The 18,243-nt window shown below is 46.3% G+C and overlaps 1 protein-coding gene across 2 annotated transcripts in view; it reads right to left on the reverse strand.

Annotated features, from left to right (window-relative positions):
* Positions 1–3,250: 3,250 nt before the first annotated feature.
* Positions 3,251–18,243, reverse strand: part of dlgap4a (discs, large (Drosophila) homolog-associated protein 4a) — a 118,521-nt gene continuing 103,528 nt past the window's right edge. For both annotated transcript variants that reach the window (XM_086159619.1, XM_086159618.1), the window contains 6 exons: positions 13,778–14,199; positions 13,249–13,346; positions 9,578–10,014; positions 7,826–7,917; positions 7,485–7,637; positions 3,251–5,755 (listed from right to left, as the gene is read on the reverse strand). In XM_086159619.1, the coding sequence (XP_086015745.1) occupies positions 5,531–5,755; positions 7,485–7,637; positions 7,826–7,917; positions 9,578–10,014; positions 13,249–13,346; positions 13,778–14,199 (1,427 nt within the window). In that variant the 3' untranslated portion in view covers positions 3,251–5,530. The remainder of the gene's footprint in view (positions 5,756–7,484; positions 7,638–7,825; positions 7,918–9,577; positions 10,015–13,248; positions 13,347–13,777; positions 14,200–18,243) is intronic.

Below are 18,243 nucleotides of genomic sequence, written 5' to 3' on the forward strand. Positions count from 1 at the left end.
AATTATTATCATTATCATAACAACTCCCTTACACCTAGTTTCTGCAGACCAACAAGCCACTATAATCTAGACCAGGGGTCGGCAACCTTCAACACCCAAAGAGCCATTTGGACCCGGTTTCCATGGAAAAGAAAACACCGGGAGCCGCAAATTATTGTTGACGTCTAAAATAAAGGTACTACTGTATATATTGCTTTTTATTACCTTTACTCTTTGTATAAACAAGTGTGTAGTGTGTTGCTTATGAAATTCACAAAGTGCTATAAAGAAAATTGAATTTTTATTTATGGAATGAACACATTTTGAACATTTTGAGCTATGGGCTTTCAGAGCGTGTAGCGTAGCTTTGACCTGAATTTTAAAAATAAATTGGGAAAAAAAATCACTGCGTCAGTAAACAATAAGAAATAAATATTTGGAAAATATCTCCATAAATATTTATTTTACTCGGTTAATGGAACTTCTGCTCCTGAACTTCTGCGCACAGCATCTGCAAATAGGGACTATACCGGCTTCTATGAGTGTGACATTTATTTTGAGCGGCGAAAAATAATAAATATAATTTTATTTTAATATATCAAGATCACAATAATCTTCCAACTTAGAACTAACATTAAAAAAAAGGAACTAACACAAATAAAATGCACGTCAATTAAATATTGATAAGTTATTTTCCCAAGCCACTCGGGTTGCCGACCCCCGACCTCGATCCACCAAAAACCCTGGCGGTTATATTCAGAAACTCCCCATTGGTCATTACAAGTGAAGGAGTCTCTGGGATGAGGGCTGAAGCGTCTTCAAGTGAAGAAACTCAAGTCCAGTTGCCAAGACCAGAAGATTTCGACAAGAATTCACCATAACCTGGATGACTGAGAACCTCCAAAGAAAGGTGCCTCATGCACTCCCACCTCCACCTTGGACTCACCCCTGTCTCACCATTTTTTCAATATATAAAAAGGTCTTGTTTCCTTTAATTTCATTCTGCTTTGATGGACTGGAGGGAAAGTAGTGAACATACATGCACTCCTACACTAGTTTAGTAACCCTAGGTGGCTACTGTCTATATTTATCTGTACCAGGGGTATCGAACGTATGGGCTGTGGGCCGGTACCGGCCCGCCAGGGGGTCCGATCCGGCCTGTGGAATACATTTACAATTTGAAAAAATACAGAAACATAACTTATACAGTTTAGCAAAATACATCAACTACTTTTTAAAAATAGAAATACAGTTCCTATATTTTCTGCTAGGGGTGCAATGTTTTAGTCAATGTTAGCAACATGGCACAACAATGTGACTCAGAACTCACAGCAGATGGCAGGATGGCGGGTTTGTAAATAGCATTTTTACGTATTTTTAGAAAAGTACCTGCTTTTCCGTTGGACACCCTCATCGCCCTAATTTTTCAAAGGAACAGTTCATTACATATAAAGATTTTTATCATTAACCTGTTCTCTTTTACACTAAAACAAAGGAAACATTTGGACTTACTTCTAGATAATTACGCTATGATTTTACTGGTCCGGCCCCCTTGACATCAAATTTGGCCGTATGTGGACCAAAATGAGTTTGACACCCCGGTTCAATGCACTATTTAATGAGAATTTTAACTGCACACATGTATTTGTAAATACACATGTATACAGGTTACAAATATTTTTTCATACCTTTACTTTTGTTTTAATTTCTTTACTGTTCTTGCTATTTTATTTTTATTATTCGCTATTTTTATTCTTTATCTTTATAGTCGTGTTCGATTCTTTCCCTATTTGACTCTGTAGCAGGAGCTGCTTCCACAAAAAGCAAGTTTTAGTATTCTGATTCTGATTTGTGATTAGCATAACTTATCATCTGTGCATTTCCTCTTGTAAATTAAATCCATAGTTCCTGCCATTTAGTGCACATATTAGCATGAAAAATGCATTCATGGTACACAGTCTGTAAATCAATAACATACCATGTATATACTGTTAATTTGTTTATTATATGTATTTTTTGCACACCTGGTTGGACGCGAAACGGCGTTTCGTGTCTCTGTACTTGAACACGTGGAACGACAAAGTGGAATCTAATAACTGCGAATTCAGGAAAGTCCAGATGGAAAAAGCATGTTTTTTTCTATATTTCCGTGATTGTAAACTGACGCTCCCGCACGATGCCGCCAAAGGGAACTGTTTTTCTGACTTTTTGTTTTATTTCTTTGTCATAAAACAAGTGAGCACGGGAAAACAACGTACGCTTTGTGTGCACATTGAAAGATCTCACCCTATCGCTGTTTCAGATTTAAGAACATTTAGTAGAATTGAGGTAATTTCGTTTTCGACGCGTACGAAAGGAAGAACATACATGCATTCTGCAATCGAGCGGCGTCGTTCCTTGAATCCTTCAACTGGCTACGTGCGGAAAATACGCCACGGAAGTCATTGCAATCAAAAGTTTTCTTTTTATTCTCTGGAAAGAAACTAGCCGTCACAGTGTCTAACTAATACACCATCACATGAAACGACCCTTTCGCCTGTAAGATATGTGCTTGGTTTGTAAAATGTCAGTACAAGATAATCCGGGACGTCGTCGTTTTTGCTCGAGATGGATGTACGGCGAGCACGGGAGGCCAAGAGGGCAAGGAACGGGCGTTGTTCTCTTTATCGTCGAGCGTGATGACCCCTAAAACGTTAACCCCGAAAGATTTCCACGGCCTTACCGTGTCTGGGACGTCTTTGCGAACGACGCCCCCGGGTGATATTGGATAGCACATTCACAAAACAAAACAAACAAAAAAAAATCCTCCAGATTTGTACCTTCTGGTCTACATTGATCCATTTTTTGTAGCCCTTTGAGACTCAGGAAGTACAGGTGAAAACTATCTGGGCCCCTGATCTCTTTAAAAAGTTCAGTTTGTGTGTGTATAAAGGGATCCGGCCGTCAAATGACATGAAAAGGAAGGAATTTCCACCGTTTTTGTGTTTTTTTTCCCCCGTTATAAATGCTCAGGTACAATTCCGTTTGACTCATTTCACACCTCATGGAAAGGAGCGTTGGAAAATCCACCGGCAAAGATCTCAGTACATATATATATATATATATTTTTTTTTTTTTACATGTGAGAAGGCCATGCTTTTTAAAGATTCCACAGCAACAATAAAGGGTCTAAATCTGATGCTTGTGATCGTTCATAATATTAACTCGGCGGCTAATATTACGCTTTATCATGGATGGGTGCGGAAAAGACGAAAGAATGGTGACCAGGACATGTAGCAAAGGGATGTTTAATGATTTCTTTGGACAATGAAATGCAAATGTCCATTGTTGATGTGATACAAATAAGAGAATAAGAAACTCGGTAAGTTGGTGGCGTATCTGCATTCCCGGTTCAACTTCTTTTTTTTTTTTTTTTTTTTTCTTTTTGTGTGTGTGTTTGTGTTTTTTTTAAATAAACCGAGGATTCAAAATGGAGCTCGTGCTGTCAGGAGTGTACCGCGAGGACTGACCAGTAGGGGGAGAGCCAGCTCTTACAAAATAAAATACAATGAAAGAAGAGTCAAACCAAGTGTGTCGGGGACTTTTGTCGCGCCCGGTTCCGCTCGGGCGATTGGACGAAAACCCGGACGCTGGGGGTTTCGGCCTCGACAAGCCGATGGCGGCGAGGTAAATCTGACGCTGCGGTAGCAGAGGATTCAAAACAAACGCAGCTGGATTGTTTAGATTAAATTAGGAGGAAGGAAGAAAAAAAAAAAAAAAGGATTTTTAAATTAAAAAAAAAAAAAAAATGAAATGCCTTGGCGCAACGTTCACCACGACGACGACTGAGAGCAACACAAAAGGAAAATCAAAAAAAAAAAAAATACAAATGGAAAATGTACCACAGGTCTTCATCCGATAAAACGGGTGGGAGTTCAAGCTGCTAGAAAGTGGAGCGAACGAGGAAAAAAAAAACAAAAAAAAAAACAAAACTGTTCTCGGCACCAAACCCTTAGCACGACCAATTCTAAAGTTAGCAGCTGTTGTCACGACACTTTTATAGGAAATGGCTCCGAGTATCCAAATAGCTCGTGTTTACATCATAAATAAACCATTAATAGTGGTTTGTTGTACTGTTGAGATTGATTGTTCAACCTGAGATTTTAGTCGTTTTAAAAATACAATAAAAGAAACTAAAAAAAAAAAAAAAAACATTCATCCTTCATGCTGTGAGAGCCCCGCTTGGAAATGTTCAATAGTTTTAAGACTTAAGTTACCTGCAACGCTGCTCGCAAAGGATACGGTTCAATTGTATTATTGCTATTCCATTTTCTTTCCAGTAGTACGTAAACCCCCACCCCATCACACGCAGGTCAGGTTGAACGGGAATGCTCCGCGTGGCGCGGCGAGCGTCTCGGTTCCTCCCCCCCCAATACGTCACGGGAGGCGGAGGAAAAAAAAAAAAAAAATCCTCCCTGAAAAATAAAAATAAGAAAACGATCGGGTGAACAAAATGTGGGCGGACTTGATCTGAGGTGAGAGTGCGGTGATCAAGTCAAAATGAGCTGTTAAAAAAAAAAAAAAAAAAAAAAAAAAAATCATCATACATTCCTCTGTGGCTCTCCTCAAAAAAACAAAAGAATATTTAAAATTAAACACATTAAGACTTAAACAATGGATATTCACAGACAGAGACTGTGATGTGCGTTTGTGGGACGAGAGGGAAGGAGGTGGGAGAGAATGATTGCATCAAGTGCTAATATATCATGACAGCACATGTACTCGATCTATAAAAAACTACCTTGGTACTGAACACTGACCTCTTTCTAACAAATAATCTGGTATACAACATTTACAAAATGAACATTGTAATATTGTGATATTTAGAATATATATATGCTACCGCCTTCCTCTGGTTCTCTGCATTTTAAATCTGAGTACGTCAACGCCATCTTGGAATCCCCGCGCGTTAAAAGCGTGCGCGCCGCGCCCCGGCGAGTGGCAGCCCCGGTACAAATAAGAGAACAGGAAGACTCTGTGGACAGCGAGTACACCTGCATGTGTCCTGAGTGTGTGTGTGTGTGTGTGTGTGGGCATGTGTGTGTATGGTAAGCTCAGCTCGTAAACCGGGCGGCGGACGAGCCGCCGGTAGACTCAGCAGTGAAGAGAATTATGGGAGTAAACTTTTGGGATACCAAGATTCTTCACAAGGTACGGGGGGTGTCCTTATCAAAGATACTTGCACATTTAAGACAGTCTTGATATACTTTAGGAGATAATTATTATGTCAATAATAGCAATAATAACAATAATAATAATAATAATAATAATAAACATCTGTCAATGTTATGTCCGCCCCCACGGCGGCGGGGTGACGGTCTGCGTTATTTTCGAGTCGGTGGGGCCGATGCCCGGCGATCCCGGCGTCCCTCCGCTCGCCGGCCGTGACGGATCCGTGCATCCGCTTGTCCGTTCGTGGCGCCGACGTCCCCCATCGGTCCGAGGGTTCCCGGCGTTTCTGTTCCGAGTCCGGAGATTCCCCGCGCCGCCCCCTCTCGGCGCCGGTCGGCCCTCAGAGGCGGGTCTGGGCCTCGGGGACGTAGATCTCGATGCTGTCGGCGCTTTCCGTGGCAGAGTTCTGTCGCACCGAGGCGGCGCGCTTCGCCGCCATCAACCGTTTCCTGGCCTCTTGCCGCTGCTTGTCGACGGCGGAGTCCACGCTCCTGTCCTTCCCCGCAGACAGCTTGGGCTTAGACGGCTTCTTTGGCACAGACGATGGAAGCTGCTTGTTTTCGTCCTGAGGAGGATATTACGGAAAGGAGAGGTGATCACAGACACCGACGACGGCTCTTATTTAGAGTTACCGCCGCGATAAAATACATTTTCTTTTCGTGACAGTTTGTTAAGGGAGTCACGCAAGAGGCAATAAAATGCTTTTCTTTCCCTTCGTTACAGTGATTTTTGCGCTGTAAACCTGCAGTGCCTAAAAGCAAACGACTAAATACTCTTAGAGGCGCAATCGGCGATGAAAGAAACGCTTTTCTGCTCGCGTCACATACGAAAACTTCCCGAACTTTGGTGCCGCCGGCGCGTCAAAGATTTTGAAAAAGTAAAATGTCTCACTCTGAGCTACTTCAACTGGCCACGGGGAAACCGTGCTTAGCGTGTAGCTTAGCGTGTAGCTTGGCGTGCTGCGGCACTAGTTTTTGTCGCCGTCCAGCGGCTGCGGCGCTACTCTGGTGTTTAGCTCGCGAACGTTGACGAGTCTATAAACAAGGAAAACGTAGAAACCAAGTGCTGATCAGGCATCACAAAGACTATGTTTGAATATCTAGCGGTGGAACTCCTAGATACAGTGATTCGCCACGGACAGATATTTTAAAAAGTACCGTATATTGCGGCATATTAGCCACTACTTTGAGAACTGCGGCTTTTACAAGAATGCGGCTAATTCCTGGATTTTTTTAGAGGGTGATTACGTTTGCTTTCCTTCCGTCAACTTGTCACAGTGGACAAATTGTTTCACGCAAACCAACTCACATTTGTGACAAGTCTTCAGATCAGCCATATTGGCGCTTATTGCACACACCGCCATCATGACAAAGACGCGCAGAAATGCATTTGATATGACTTTCAAGTAGTTTAACTACCGTCATTTCTGGACGATAAGACGCGACTTTTTTCACGTGAACAACGATGCGGCTAATATATGGACTTTTTTGGGGGGGAGGGGGGACGCTAACGAGCTTCACGCCGCTAAAACGTTTATCCTCGTCACATCGGACCGATGAAATGACCGGGAAATTCTACGACTTTGACGGTTTTGGCGCGCAGGAGGAGGCCCGAGATAGCGATCGGCTAGCCGGTGCGGCTTATATTGAGTTGCGCTCAATAGTCCGGAAATTACGGTATCTTATCAAATCTGATTAAATTATTTAATTCATATTATATAATTATTATAACTAATTGCCCTTATTATTTAATTTCAAGTTTTTGTTTTAACAGGGACACCTGCGGCTTATAGACAAGCGTGGCTTATTTATGTAAAACTTCTTGTGTGCGCTCTATAGTGAAGAATCTAAGGTACTCAGTCAGGACTTTCTGGTTCTAAAGAATATGTTGAGCCAGATGAAGACCCAAGTATGAGTAGTGGTCAGGAGAAAGTTAAAAAAAAAAAAAAAAAAAAAAGAAGTCAACTCAAGACAATGCAATGAAAGTTCGATCGCGTTTGGATTCACTTTTTCTGGGGAACCGACTCAACCGGCTCCGCTAGCCTGGCGTGCGGTTAAAGCTCTCCGACAGCGGCGTGGTTCTAAGTAAACTTAAACGGCGTCTCCAATCTAGACACCCTTTGCTTCAAGACGAGAACGCTCACTATTTTGCTCGTGTGTGTAAACAGACTGAAAGCGTTGTAGAAGCAAACCACCGAGTCGAGTGAGAAAGCGCTGAAAGCCAGCGACAAAGTTGCTGAATTTTGGGACGACAGTTTCTATTTCATTGAAAACGTTGATCTGACCCGACGTTACCTTCTTCTCCTGTTTCTCCGGAAGCTGCCAGTTGTTGGCTTTGAGTTGGTAGAGCTCGTCGAACTTCATGCTGATGTCTTCTATCGAAAGCTGCAGTAGATCCCAGAACCCCGCCAGGTCCTGCGCCGTTGGTCGTGGGTTGGCGTTTATGTTCTAGCGAAAAATATTAAGACGATAGATGACGGGTTTTTGGCAAAGTCAATATAGATTGAAGAGAATAGCGTGTTTTCTGAGCGATGAGTCTGACAACACGTGGGACAACGAGCGGAATTTGATCAAATCCGAGATGATCGTCGTAGGTCGGAATATGTTATCTGGAGAAAGGAAAAGCCGCTACTCACCAAGTTCTCTTTGCAGAGCCCTCGGAACTGCTCAAACTTCTGAGACATGAGGAGCTGGGCGCTGCCGACCGCACTGCGGATCGTCCCCAACACTGCCGATGAGGAGAGCGAGATGGGTTAGCGGCGGGCTAGCGCGGATAAAACCGGACACGACCCCGAAACGGGTAAAAGAGGAGACTGCGACAGTTAAAAAGGTCATAAACAGGTGCGTTGGAATGGAATATTTACATGGATATTCATCATTCCGGGACAGTCACGAGTCTTGTATAAACCCGACGACAGATCTCTCTATCCAGGTGATTCTCCATCTGATATTTGCATGTAAATGGAAATTCATAATTCAAGGTCTGCGGCGAGCCAGAGGACCGATAATCCGCGAAACTCGTCGGCCGCTCGCTCATTCATATTTAAGACGCTGCAGAGAGAGAGATCTGCTTAAAAAGCTCCGGCGGTATTCTGGGAGACGTGGAGAGGGAAGAGAGCCTGCAGAGGCTCCATTACGGCTTAAACAAAGTCCACTCCCACGCTAATGAGCCACGTTACCGTGGGCAGACTCGAGCGAAGACGCCGCGCTTCATCTGGCCGTCCCCGAGGGACGCGGCCCCGGACCGTACGCCTCGCCTGCCCACTTCCCAAACTGGAACATCGAACCGATGATGATTACCCGTGTTCCCCGGACTGACAAGCTTCTGGAGAGTAAGATGTGATGACATTGACGACCAGACGTTTCTCTTACTCGCATTTCTTTCATCCAGTCTGAGGTTCCGTCTGCTTTCCAGACGCTTTCGGACGGAAAGGTTCTAACAACCGTCCTCCTCCGGGGGAACCTTTTAGTTTGCATTCCCGCAAGCAGTAAGGGAGCAGCGTAGGGTCTGCGACGTGCAGCTTAAGCGCCGGACTTCTCGAGGGTTCTGGTATTTTTATCTTCTCCCACTGTGGGACGAACCCCGTTAGCCGCTATCGACCTCTGGACTTTTTTGGGGGATAATGTCGATGTTCCTCTGCGAGCCCGATTGGCGTAGCCGGCCAGAAGAGCTCAGACCTCTGTCTCGCTCCATTCCTCGCCGGTTCTGTTCATTTTGTTTGCAAACCAGTGACCGGTGACCGCAATGTTTTTTAAAAAATGGCGCTCGAGTCTAAAGTTCAAATAATCACCTACATCACAAATTTACTTCTCCTGCCTCGGAGTAGAAGCCCACGATGCCTGGTTCCTGTGCTCTCCGAAAGCACCATGAAACAACGATTCTAGAACCTCTGAATAGTTCCTCCAGAGTGAAAGAGCTGACGACTCATTCTGGTTTAATTCTTTCCAACAATTAATTGGAAAATTGCTGACTGAAAAAAAAAAAAATCTTTTCTATTGACAGTGAGCGAGGTTCTCACCTCTCACTTCGAAAAATCTCCAAACAACGTGTTCCTGGTTACTGGAGCAAGAAAATCAATGCTTTAACAGACATGCTAACAGCGCAGTAGCTCAGCGCACCGCTGCGGCTAATGCTACTGCTTTCCAGCTCAATTTGTAGTTCAAACGTGTGTAACTTACTTCACGAACCCCCTTTTTTGCACCTTTTCGAGAGATTCATCTTTAAGAAATCAATGTTAAGGAAGTAACGCAATATATTCATAAGCTGGAGAGACACCCATCCTTTGCACGAGATGAAGTGCAGGGGTTGTTACTTTTCTGTCAACGGACCGGTGGATTTTTGCCGTCTCCGCTTCACGCTGCGCCGCGAGCTAACGACGAGAACCCACCTTCCTCCGAGAGCTTGTGGTCTTTGGTCTCCTGCTCCATCTGCTGACACCAGCCCTCCATCCGTCCCGTTTCCGCCTGCAGCAGCTTCAGGAACCAGTTCCCGTCTCGCAGGCAAGCCGGCGAGCTGGACTGCACCGCGTCCCCGGGAGCGCTGCAGTTCCCCGTCTCCAGGCTGGGGTCGGGCGGCGGCAGCGAGGAAGGGTCTAGAGCCGGGTCCAGGTTTTCCGGAACGGAGGCGGGTATCCTCGACGGGACCGAGGCGTGTTTCAGGGGCTGCTGTTCCATGGCTTGGTCCTGTCCGTTGGATGCATTGGCGTTCACCGTCTGACTGTTGGCGCAGTTGGGTTTGTTGCTTTCTGTGGGCGCCGCGTCCTGGGCTTCCTGGGGCTCCGTCTCCGTGTTCTGTCTGGAGGCCATGCTGCTGTCGCGGCTGAGACTGAGGAGGCAAGCGCAAACATCAGCGCCGGGTCGTAAACACAACGTCTTCCTCGGTGACATTTCGAGGTCGGTGGGTTTTTTTAGCGACGGCGGCGGCTGATGCCGAATCGGCAAAAAAAGGGGAGGGGAAAAAAAAAAAACAATCCCGGATGGGAGGCGGCGGGGAATTACAGGCAAATCATGAAGACGCCGCGGCTAATAGGGCAAATGTGATTTGGGTAAATTGCAGTGCCGGAGGGGGGAAAAAAACAAGTTAAGTGGCCTGCAGGTCGGCGTATCCAGCTACATCGATCAGAGCGCTGAGTCGCTGCCAAGCTAGCTGTTGAATGACCTCTGCCGTTCTGCAACACAGATGACAGATTTACCAGCCGCAGGGGCACAAAGCGCCGATTTACGCTGGGGGGGGCGACGAGGAGGACGGCCACGAGTTCAGCACCGGGTTTGTTCAGCGTTTCTGTGCGAAACGATCACCTTTCGGGCACTAGAATCAAAAAAAAAAAAAAAAAAAAAGACCGGCGAATAAAGCCTTTATTCATTATCGCACCGCAACGAGTGTAAACGGCGTCCCTGAGGGGGCGCGGGAAAACACCCGATGACCTTCAGTCACTATAAACATAATTATCTCAAATTTAAAGCTGGAGCAACTAGAACTGTTTAAGCTTGTTAATAAATGAAAAATTAGAGATTTTTATTGCCGGGTGATACTTAGACCCTAAGAGATCTACGCGCACACATTTATATTCAGCTGAGAAGATACTTTTGCGTCACTTAAACCATGTAGTGATGCACATAGCAAATAGCAAGCTAACTCTTGAGAGTCAGCTCTGCCCGATCCAGTCTAGTGAGATCTTTACTTGGACAAATTGGCAACCCGTTACGTTTCCTGACACATACCTGATGGAGTACGCTCGGGTAAAGAACTGATTCGAGAGTTCACGTGATTAAGAGCTACGATGTGATATTTGCGCGGGTTTACACCGCTTGACTGGAAAGGGGAGACGGCCGAATCGGCGTTCACGGTCTAAAGGCTGCTAGACTGTCACCGTCAGTTAAGATTTCACGTCTGGATTTATCGCCTTCGAGGAGCACTGGGATAAATTCCGTCTGACGGCAAAGGCGGGCCCGCACGGCGACCTGTTCGGCACGAGGATGCGAAAATCGAGTTTTTCCAAATAACCGCAGAAAGGGATCTATTTGACGCATCTTGGCTCGAAATCAAATAGCTATCTTACTGTTCACTGAGTCTTACTAGAAATCGGGAAGTTTGTGTTTTCGGGTGAGGAGATAATGGCGAGCGGTGATGTCACGAAGGGACGCACGCCGAGAGGAAGAGGGGAGTTCCGACCTGACCGCTGCACGCCAGCTGGGGCCTTTTCCTCCACGGCGTTCTACGTCGCCTGTCTGCGTGACGGCGCGCCGGACGAACCCGTGGGCGCGGCGGAACGGCCGCTCTTTTATGGAATTCTCGTCGGCGGCGTCGGAACGGCCGAGTGACAAGGGAGAGTTACATCACAGCCTCACAGCCTCCCGCCGGCGGCCTACAAACACAGCACGCCGCGTTACGAGGCCCCGCTGCTGTGAAGCGGCACCACAGCCAGGTCTATGATGTTTTATTGACGGCTTCCTCCTGCCGCACCGGCCCCTGACACAGTTTCTCACATTTCTAATGCCGGGCTCACACCTGACAGTTTTTCACGCTCGCGGATTAAAAACTGAAAGTCGGAAGGAAATTTTACCCGTTTTATGGGAGTTTTACCGGCGTCGTGGCGCCCTGCCGTCATTCAGTGATCAGTTTTTTTTTTCCTAGTCTTGGGTTTAAGACCGAATCAGACGCGTTTGATATTATTGCGAGTCGTTCCGTCTTTACGGTGACGAAACAAAAACCGACAGCGAATAGATGAGCTCTAACGGGAACCGGAAACAGGAAACGTGGTAGAAAAACAATCCCAGGGCAGCAGAGACGGTGTTTTATGGCGGTCTGGATGCACAGGAACAGTGATGGACGCCACGATCGGTGCGGAGCATCCAGAAAGAGGAGCGGATGGCGAAGACGCTGAAAGAATCTAGTTTTGGTCTTGTAAATAGTGACCCTGTTAGATTCAGCGTAAAATCTCAGTCTGAGGCTTGGCTCAGACTGAGAAAAGCTCTAAAAACTGATCTTTAGATGCGAGATGATAGTTTCCACAAGTCCGTTCCAAATCTTTTCGAAGTTTTCTGATGTATGGGAAGCTTAAGGGGCCTTACTTATGGTCCTCTACCTTCTCATCCCTCTGCTTCAGTTTCTTCTCCAAGGTAGTTTATTTTCTGTAAATACCATAGCAGCCATCATTTGAACTGGACTTCATTATTTACTTGAGTCGCTGCATTCAAGTATTGATCGACACAAGCTATCAATCACCATTTCTTTCCTCCATGTATTTCCAGCCCTACAAATGTCAGCTTCTTGCATATTTCTTAAGGGGTGTCTCCCAAGTCTTCCGTCATACTTGATTGTTCCAGCGCTCCAGCTCGCCCAAGGAAGCCACTGTTGCGGTCTCCTCCCTCCGGGCGGCTGTCTTCTTTCATTGTCGGCTTTTCTGTTCAAGTCACTCGCCGGTTTTGTCCAGACAGAATTATTGAAAAGGCACCGGGATTAATTAAGCCCTGCCGTTCGCCTGGCCGGGAGCAGAAGAACAAGATCTCACGGGTAAAAATGTGCCCCCGCATGTTGCAACGAAGTCACCTCGTTGCTTTCGGTGAGTCCTCGTGCAGACTAAATAGCGGGTATATCAAGCGCATAGGTTTTTTTTTGTTTTTTTTTTTCCCCCCTCAATAGGAGGTCTATGCAGGACATGTCAAAAGAACCACGGCGGTCTGTGACTGCGGGAAAGTGCAAGGTCACGAGAAGCAGTCGGGTTTTTCTGGTGCTAAACTGAAAGCCTATTTGTGCCACATCATTAAATCTGCATTCACTTTTCTGCGACGGTCTGTCTCGCTATCAAAAAGGTGCTGCTTGATCCCATTAACTGTCTTTAAGCCGACCAAATCTGCGCCCCGGCGGCTAAACGTGTGCTAGAATGTGGCGTTCTGCATAAGGAATACAGAAGCCGCCCATTATTCCTTTATATTAAAGTCGTATCAGTTCATATCCCTTCCAGTAATATCCCTTTGGACGGCCTCCACTTGACTGCAGGCTAACGCTCCCTTTTATGGCTACCGTTCGCTGTGAGACTAAATGCGAGTTTATACTTACGGCCTGCCGTTCTCCACTTGGACTCCGATTGACTGGAATTTTAACGGTGTCGCCAGGGGTAGGAGTTGCTCTCGTGGAACCGGCTGAAGGCAGTCCACCTGATGAGTCAACAAGACTAGCGTCATCTCTCTCAACCTTCGAGAAACAGGTAAAAACTTTTCTCTTTCAGGACTATTTACTGCGCTGATGCTTGAGCTGCCCCAGATCAGGTTAGGCACCAAGTTAGGCTATGCAGTGTGTGTGTGTGTGTGTGTGTGTACGTATGTGTACGTTTTTGTCTTAAAAAAAAAAAAAACTAACCCCCGCTTACTGTTCTGTACATTTCCTGTGCATCTTGTATTTGCAAGTGTTATGTCCTCTTTTGTAAGTCGCTTTGGATAAAAGCGTCTGCCAAATGTAATGTAATGTAATGTAATGAGTCAACAAGGACCACGAGAAGCCCAGTTAGACAAATTTTGCTCAAGAACGTTTGACCTTTTTTTGAATGTGAAAAAAAAAAAAAAAAAAAAAAAAGGGAAATAAATCTGACCTGGATTCCGATGGAAGACAGTTTCCTCTTGGGCGCAGTCGGCGGCTGCTCTAGCTTGCACGGGGTGTCATTTTGGGACTGCGTGGCGGTAGAGGCGGTGGCGGCGGTGGTGGTATTGGTGGCGGTGGGAGGGAGGTCACGCGGCGCTGGAATGGGGGGCACGGAGGCGGCGGCGGGGGCAGGGGTTGCGGCGAGGACGGCGGCTACGGGCTGGTTCCCCTTAGCCAGGCCGCCTGTGCGGATGCTACAGAGGCTGTCGGAGGAGTTGCTCCGTCCCGACTGGCTGTTGGCTTCGCTGCCGCGGTCCTGCTGGTCGAGGTACGTATCTTGGGCCGACTCCGTGCTGCTCTGCAAGGTCACCGAAATGAGGGGTTTGGAGGTGGTGCGGGGTGGGACCGGAGGAGGCGCCTTCCTATTATTGACTGCTGATGGAACAAAGAGAGGGAGAAGAAAAAGGAGCTCAGAATGAGTTGGAAAAAGACGGTTTACTAGCTGCGAGCCTTGAGTTTGAGGAGAAAAAAAAAAAAAAAAAGCAACAATGCTATTACGCAAAGACCAGCTGGGGCGAACCAATGTTTGAAACACAATACTATCAACAAGGATCATGTGGAAACAAACCTGCACTTTGTCCTTATCACGCCTGTTATTAAGTCCGTCTTAGTGCTACCTCTATTTTCCCTGTCAGCTTGCTGGTGGCAGCGCTGCTCCATTTACGTCAATCTGTCTCTGGGGATCTTTCCCGACACGCCACTCCTTCGCAGATCCTTTGCTCGGCGGACAATGAATTGTGGCGTTTGCCTTCTCCGCTCGCGGCTCTTTTCAAAACACCCTGCTCACCGAGCGGCGGGAACTAAATTGAAGAATCTTTTGTGTTTTGAGTTTCGCCGACGTTATGAATGAACAGCGACTATTCATGCAGAGATTACGAATAATTCTGTAAACACCTGTTTTACAGAATTATTATATATTCGGGGAACAATCATTCACCAGTATCAGACAGACTCTAATCCGGTTTCTGGGAACCTGCGAGCGACCAAGACCTTCCCCCTTTCTCGGCCTCTGCTTAGCTACTGTTTGTTGGTTTGGTTATACAATTCTATTCTGTTCTTCTTGGTAACTTTTCGGGTGATTTGTTGCCAATTTACACTCTTTTTAACAAAATACAGACTTTCAGGGTGAACCTTCTCATTCACGCATTTGGACAATGTAGCGTCTCCGATGAACCTCCTGGATGTTTCGGAGACCGGAGAACATGGAGACTCCACACGTAAAGGAACCCTGTTAGAATCCATCCAGGGACCTCCTTGCTCCAGCGCGCCACTTCCTGTTCCATCATTCTTATCACTTTCTTTTTTTTTTTTTTTGAACATTTATTAGAACAGGTTCCTTGACAGAGTCACACACATTCTTACAAAACCTCATAACAAGATACACATACAATATTCTTTATAGGTCACTTATTTCCTCACTAGCAAGCGGAAAATAAAATTAAAAAAAAAAAAAAACATTCTTTTCACTTTCTTCGGTACCTATTCTCTCACTGTCTTTCACTTGCAAAGCGTCTTTGAGTATCATGAAAAGCGCTACAGAAAACCTATGTATTATTATTATTATTATTCCTTTCAGAAATTTCCATGGGAATTCATTTTGTGCCGCTGCACGGAGAACCTGTGTGTTACATCACGCTCACGCTCTGTTATTTGGTCTGTTTAGATTAAATAAGCGGTTAAACAAACTATCCTGGAGCGATAGTGTACACAATACAGTACGGGTTAGACGTGATGTGAAACGTCTCCGGTGTGATGCCCGGGCTTTCGGGCAGTCACACACTGGCCCGACGGTTGGCCCTCTTTCAAGCAGTCGATGAGCGCCTGTCTCTGCAGCCCGTCCCCTCGCTGGAACTATTTGACCCTTGTCGGCGACCATTTCAGCCAATTAAACATGATAAATCGATAGCGGCCGGGCTTTGGCCCGTCGGTAGAGGTGGGCGAGGCGAGGAAGGCGGTCTCGTTAGAAAGATATTAAACGCGGGGAGGAGATATCAAAAGTCGAGATTCACGGGCGCGTCGCCGAAAACGAAAGGGGCGCCTGAGAGCAAATAAACAGCGATCATCTACTATCTGACTCAGGGATAAGGAATGGGGACTGAGGCCTCTTTTGCTGTCATCAGTCAAAGTGCGGGGATGTGGTGGATGATACAAAGTTAACTTCAGAACATGAGAAACTAAGAAAAAACCACAGGCTTTCTGCTGAAGCTGGCGGGATGTAGAGGCGGCTTTATGTAGATGCTATTTAAACAGCTGCCCGGCTGGCAGCAGATGAGAGAACGAGACACGCGGCAGACGAATATCCTTTGCCCAATTATAGCATCCGCTGACACACATGATGGATGGAGTATTTCTTAGAGAGAGAGAGAGAGAGAGAGAAAAAAAAAAAAGACAACAGAAAAAATAATTATCTGACCCACAAATAATTCAAAGCTCCGCACTCTGAAATTGCAGAGGTCTTTCTTTCGGTTTCAGCCTAAATAGCAACCAAACACCCTGTAATTCCGAGGCGGCTGCACTGCCGTCACACGGTGAGTGACACAAAGCTGGAGTTATGCGCTCATTAAATCCCACCGACGTACACAAACACGGTGGTGGAATTCACTCCGCTGAGTTCACGAGCAGCTCGAGCGGCCCGGGAGCGCCGGGCCTCGGGGGACGGCTGCCCGGTCGGAGAAGCGCTCCAAAGCGATGACACCAATGATGAGCGAACGGGGGCGGGAGGGGGGGGGGATTTAAAAGGACTGAAAAAGAAAAAGACAAGATGGACCGATAAGGACAAGCCGGGGTTAATGTCAATCACTGAAAGCTTATACTTTACAAAACGTTCAGAGCCTTCAACGTGTAGACGAATGTCTACAGTTTCCATAACAAGCATACATATGTCGTCCCCCACCTAAAAGATCGACGGTTTGACTCAAGAAGTGATTGATTGTAATGTAAATGTGCCCTGTTTGACTGGACGGTATGAACGCAAGCCTACGTCCCTTTTCGTACCCTTGCGAGCCGGAGCGCTCGGACGACGGTAGCCACGGAGTCGATTTTAAGAAATTGCTCATAACGGACGGTCAGCCCGAACCGCGCGGTTTAAACGGTTTCGGCGCCGCCGTAATTTATCAGAAAACACGCGGTGCTGAATGCTGCGTTTGCCCATCAGGTTACCGGGGAATGGGTTTCATGTAAATTAGCTGCGCCCACAAAGAGCGTAATCCATTTGGGTACTGGTGTAATAATGGCCGTGATGGTTGGCTCGACGTCTACCTATGGGCTCCAAGCCAGGAGGTGATTAGGAGAGGAAAAGCTGCCCAGACTCTTGGTCTCTGGGGCAGAGCCAGCTTAGAGACGCCGGCTAAATCCTTTACTTTTACTTCTTCGGAAAGCCAGTTCTTTTAACACGGTGGCTGAATACAAAGAGGGACAACCGTATTATTTAGACATCAAACAAGAGAAACACCTTTAATGTGGGAAACTTGGCCGACAAAAAAAGGGTCATCGGCGGAGCAGGAACACGCGCGGGGGTGCCTTCGGCGGGGGAATTCAACACTTCATCGGCGAAGCTAAATTTATCCGTTCACAGCATGAATCTGAATGCAACTTAGGCGACGTTGACTGAAACGGAATAACCTTCGCCCCAATATGGTTTTTCTTCATTTGTCAGTGCAATGCGAGCACGCAGGAGAGCTCATTTTAACCTTAGGGCTATATACCGACATTTCAGTCGATACTAGGGTGTGTTCGGCCCTGTTTTTTGCTTCGGTGCGTTCGGCCCGAGGTCAATTCAAATATTCAAACTCACCGGGGGTGAAAGGCGTTCGATTAAGAACTGCTAAGTGTCCTTGCCAGTTGTTCCGTCGCAGTAAAAATCATTACGCTTTTACGAGTGCGGTTTCGTAGGCGGCTGTGGTAAGATACAAAAGGAATGCGGCTCCCGTGTCTCATAAACAATAATCAAGCTCACTCAGGTTCGACCTTTGAAAAATCAGGATGTGAGCCAAGAAGTGCGAATAGACGTGGCTGGATAAGTCCCGTCGAAGACGATCGGCAGCTCGACGTGGCAACATGACAACGTGTCTATTGACACGGCCATAAAGCGGAGGATCGGGCTCGGATCTTATCAGCGACCCGGCCAGCAATCAGGTTCCAATAGTTAATCAATCCCCACCTCCAGACATCCAGAAAACCAGGATGTCAAACTGTGCAAATGTGCATTAGCGTTACAAAAGTAATATAATTGTTGTTTTCTTTACATGCGTGTTAAAAAGACACTGAGCCGCATTATGCTACGCAGTATAGTGAAACAGTAAGTGAAACTAGTGTGAAAAATAAAAATAAATACGAAATTGGGAGATTTTGTTTCACGGGTACTTTTGTTCTTCTGTGACAAAGACAATATTTCTTCCCGCGGTTGCAATTCATCAT

Source organism: Fistularia commersonii, chromosome 14, assembly GCF_037954325.1.
Source record: "Fistularia commersonii isolate RoL2024-O1a breed Wild chromosome 14, RoL_Fcom_v1.0, whole genome shotgun sequence".
Lineage (NCBI taxonomy): Eukaryota > Metazoa > Chordata > Actinopteri > Syngnathiformes > Fistulariidae > Fistularia > Fistularia commersonii.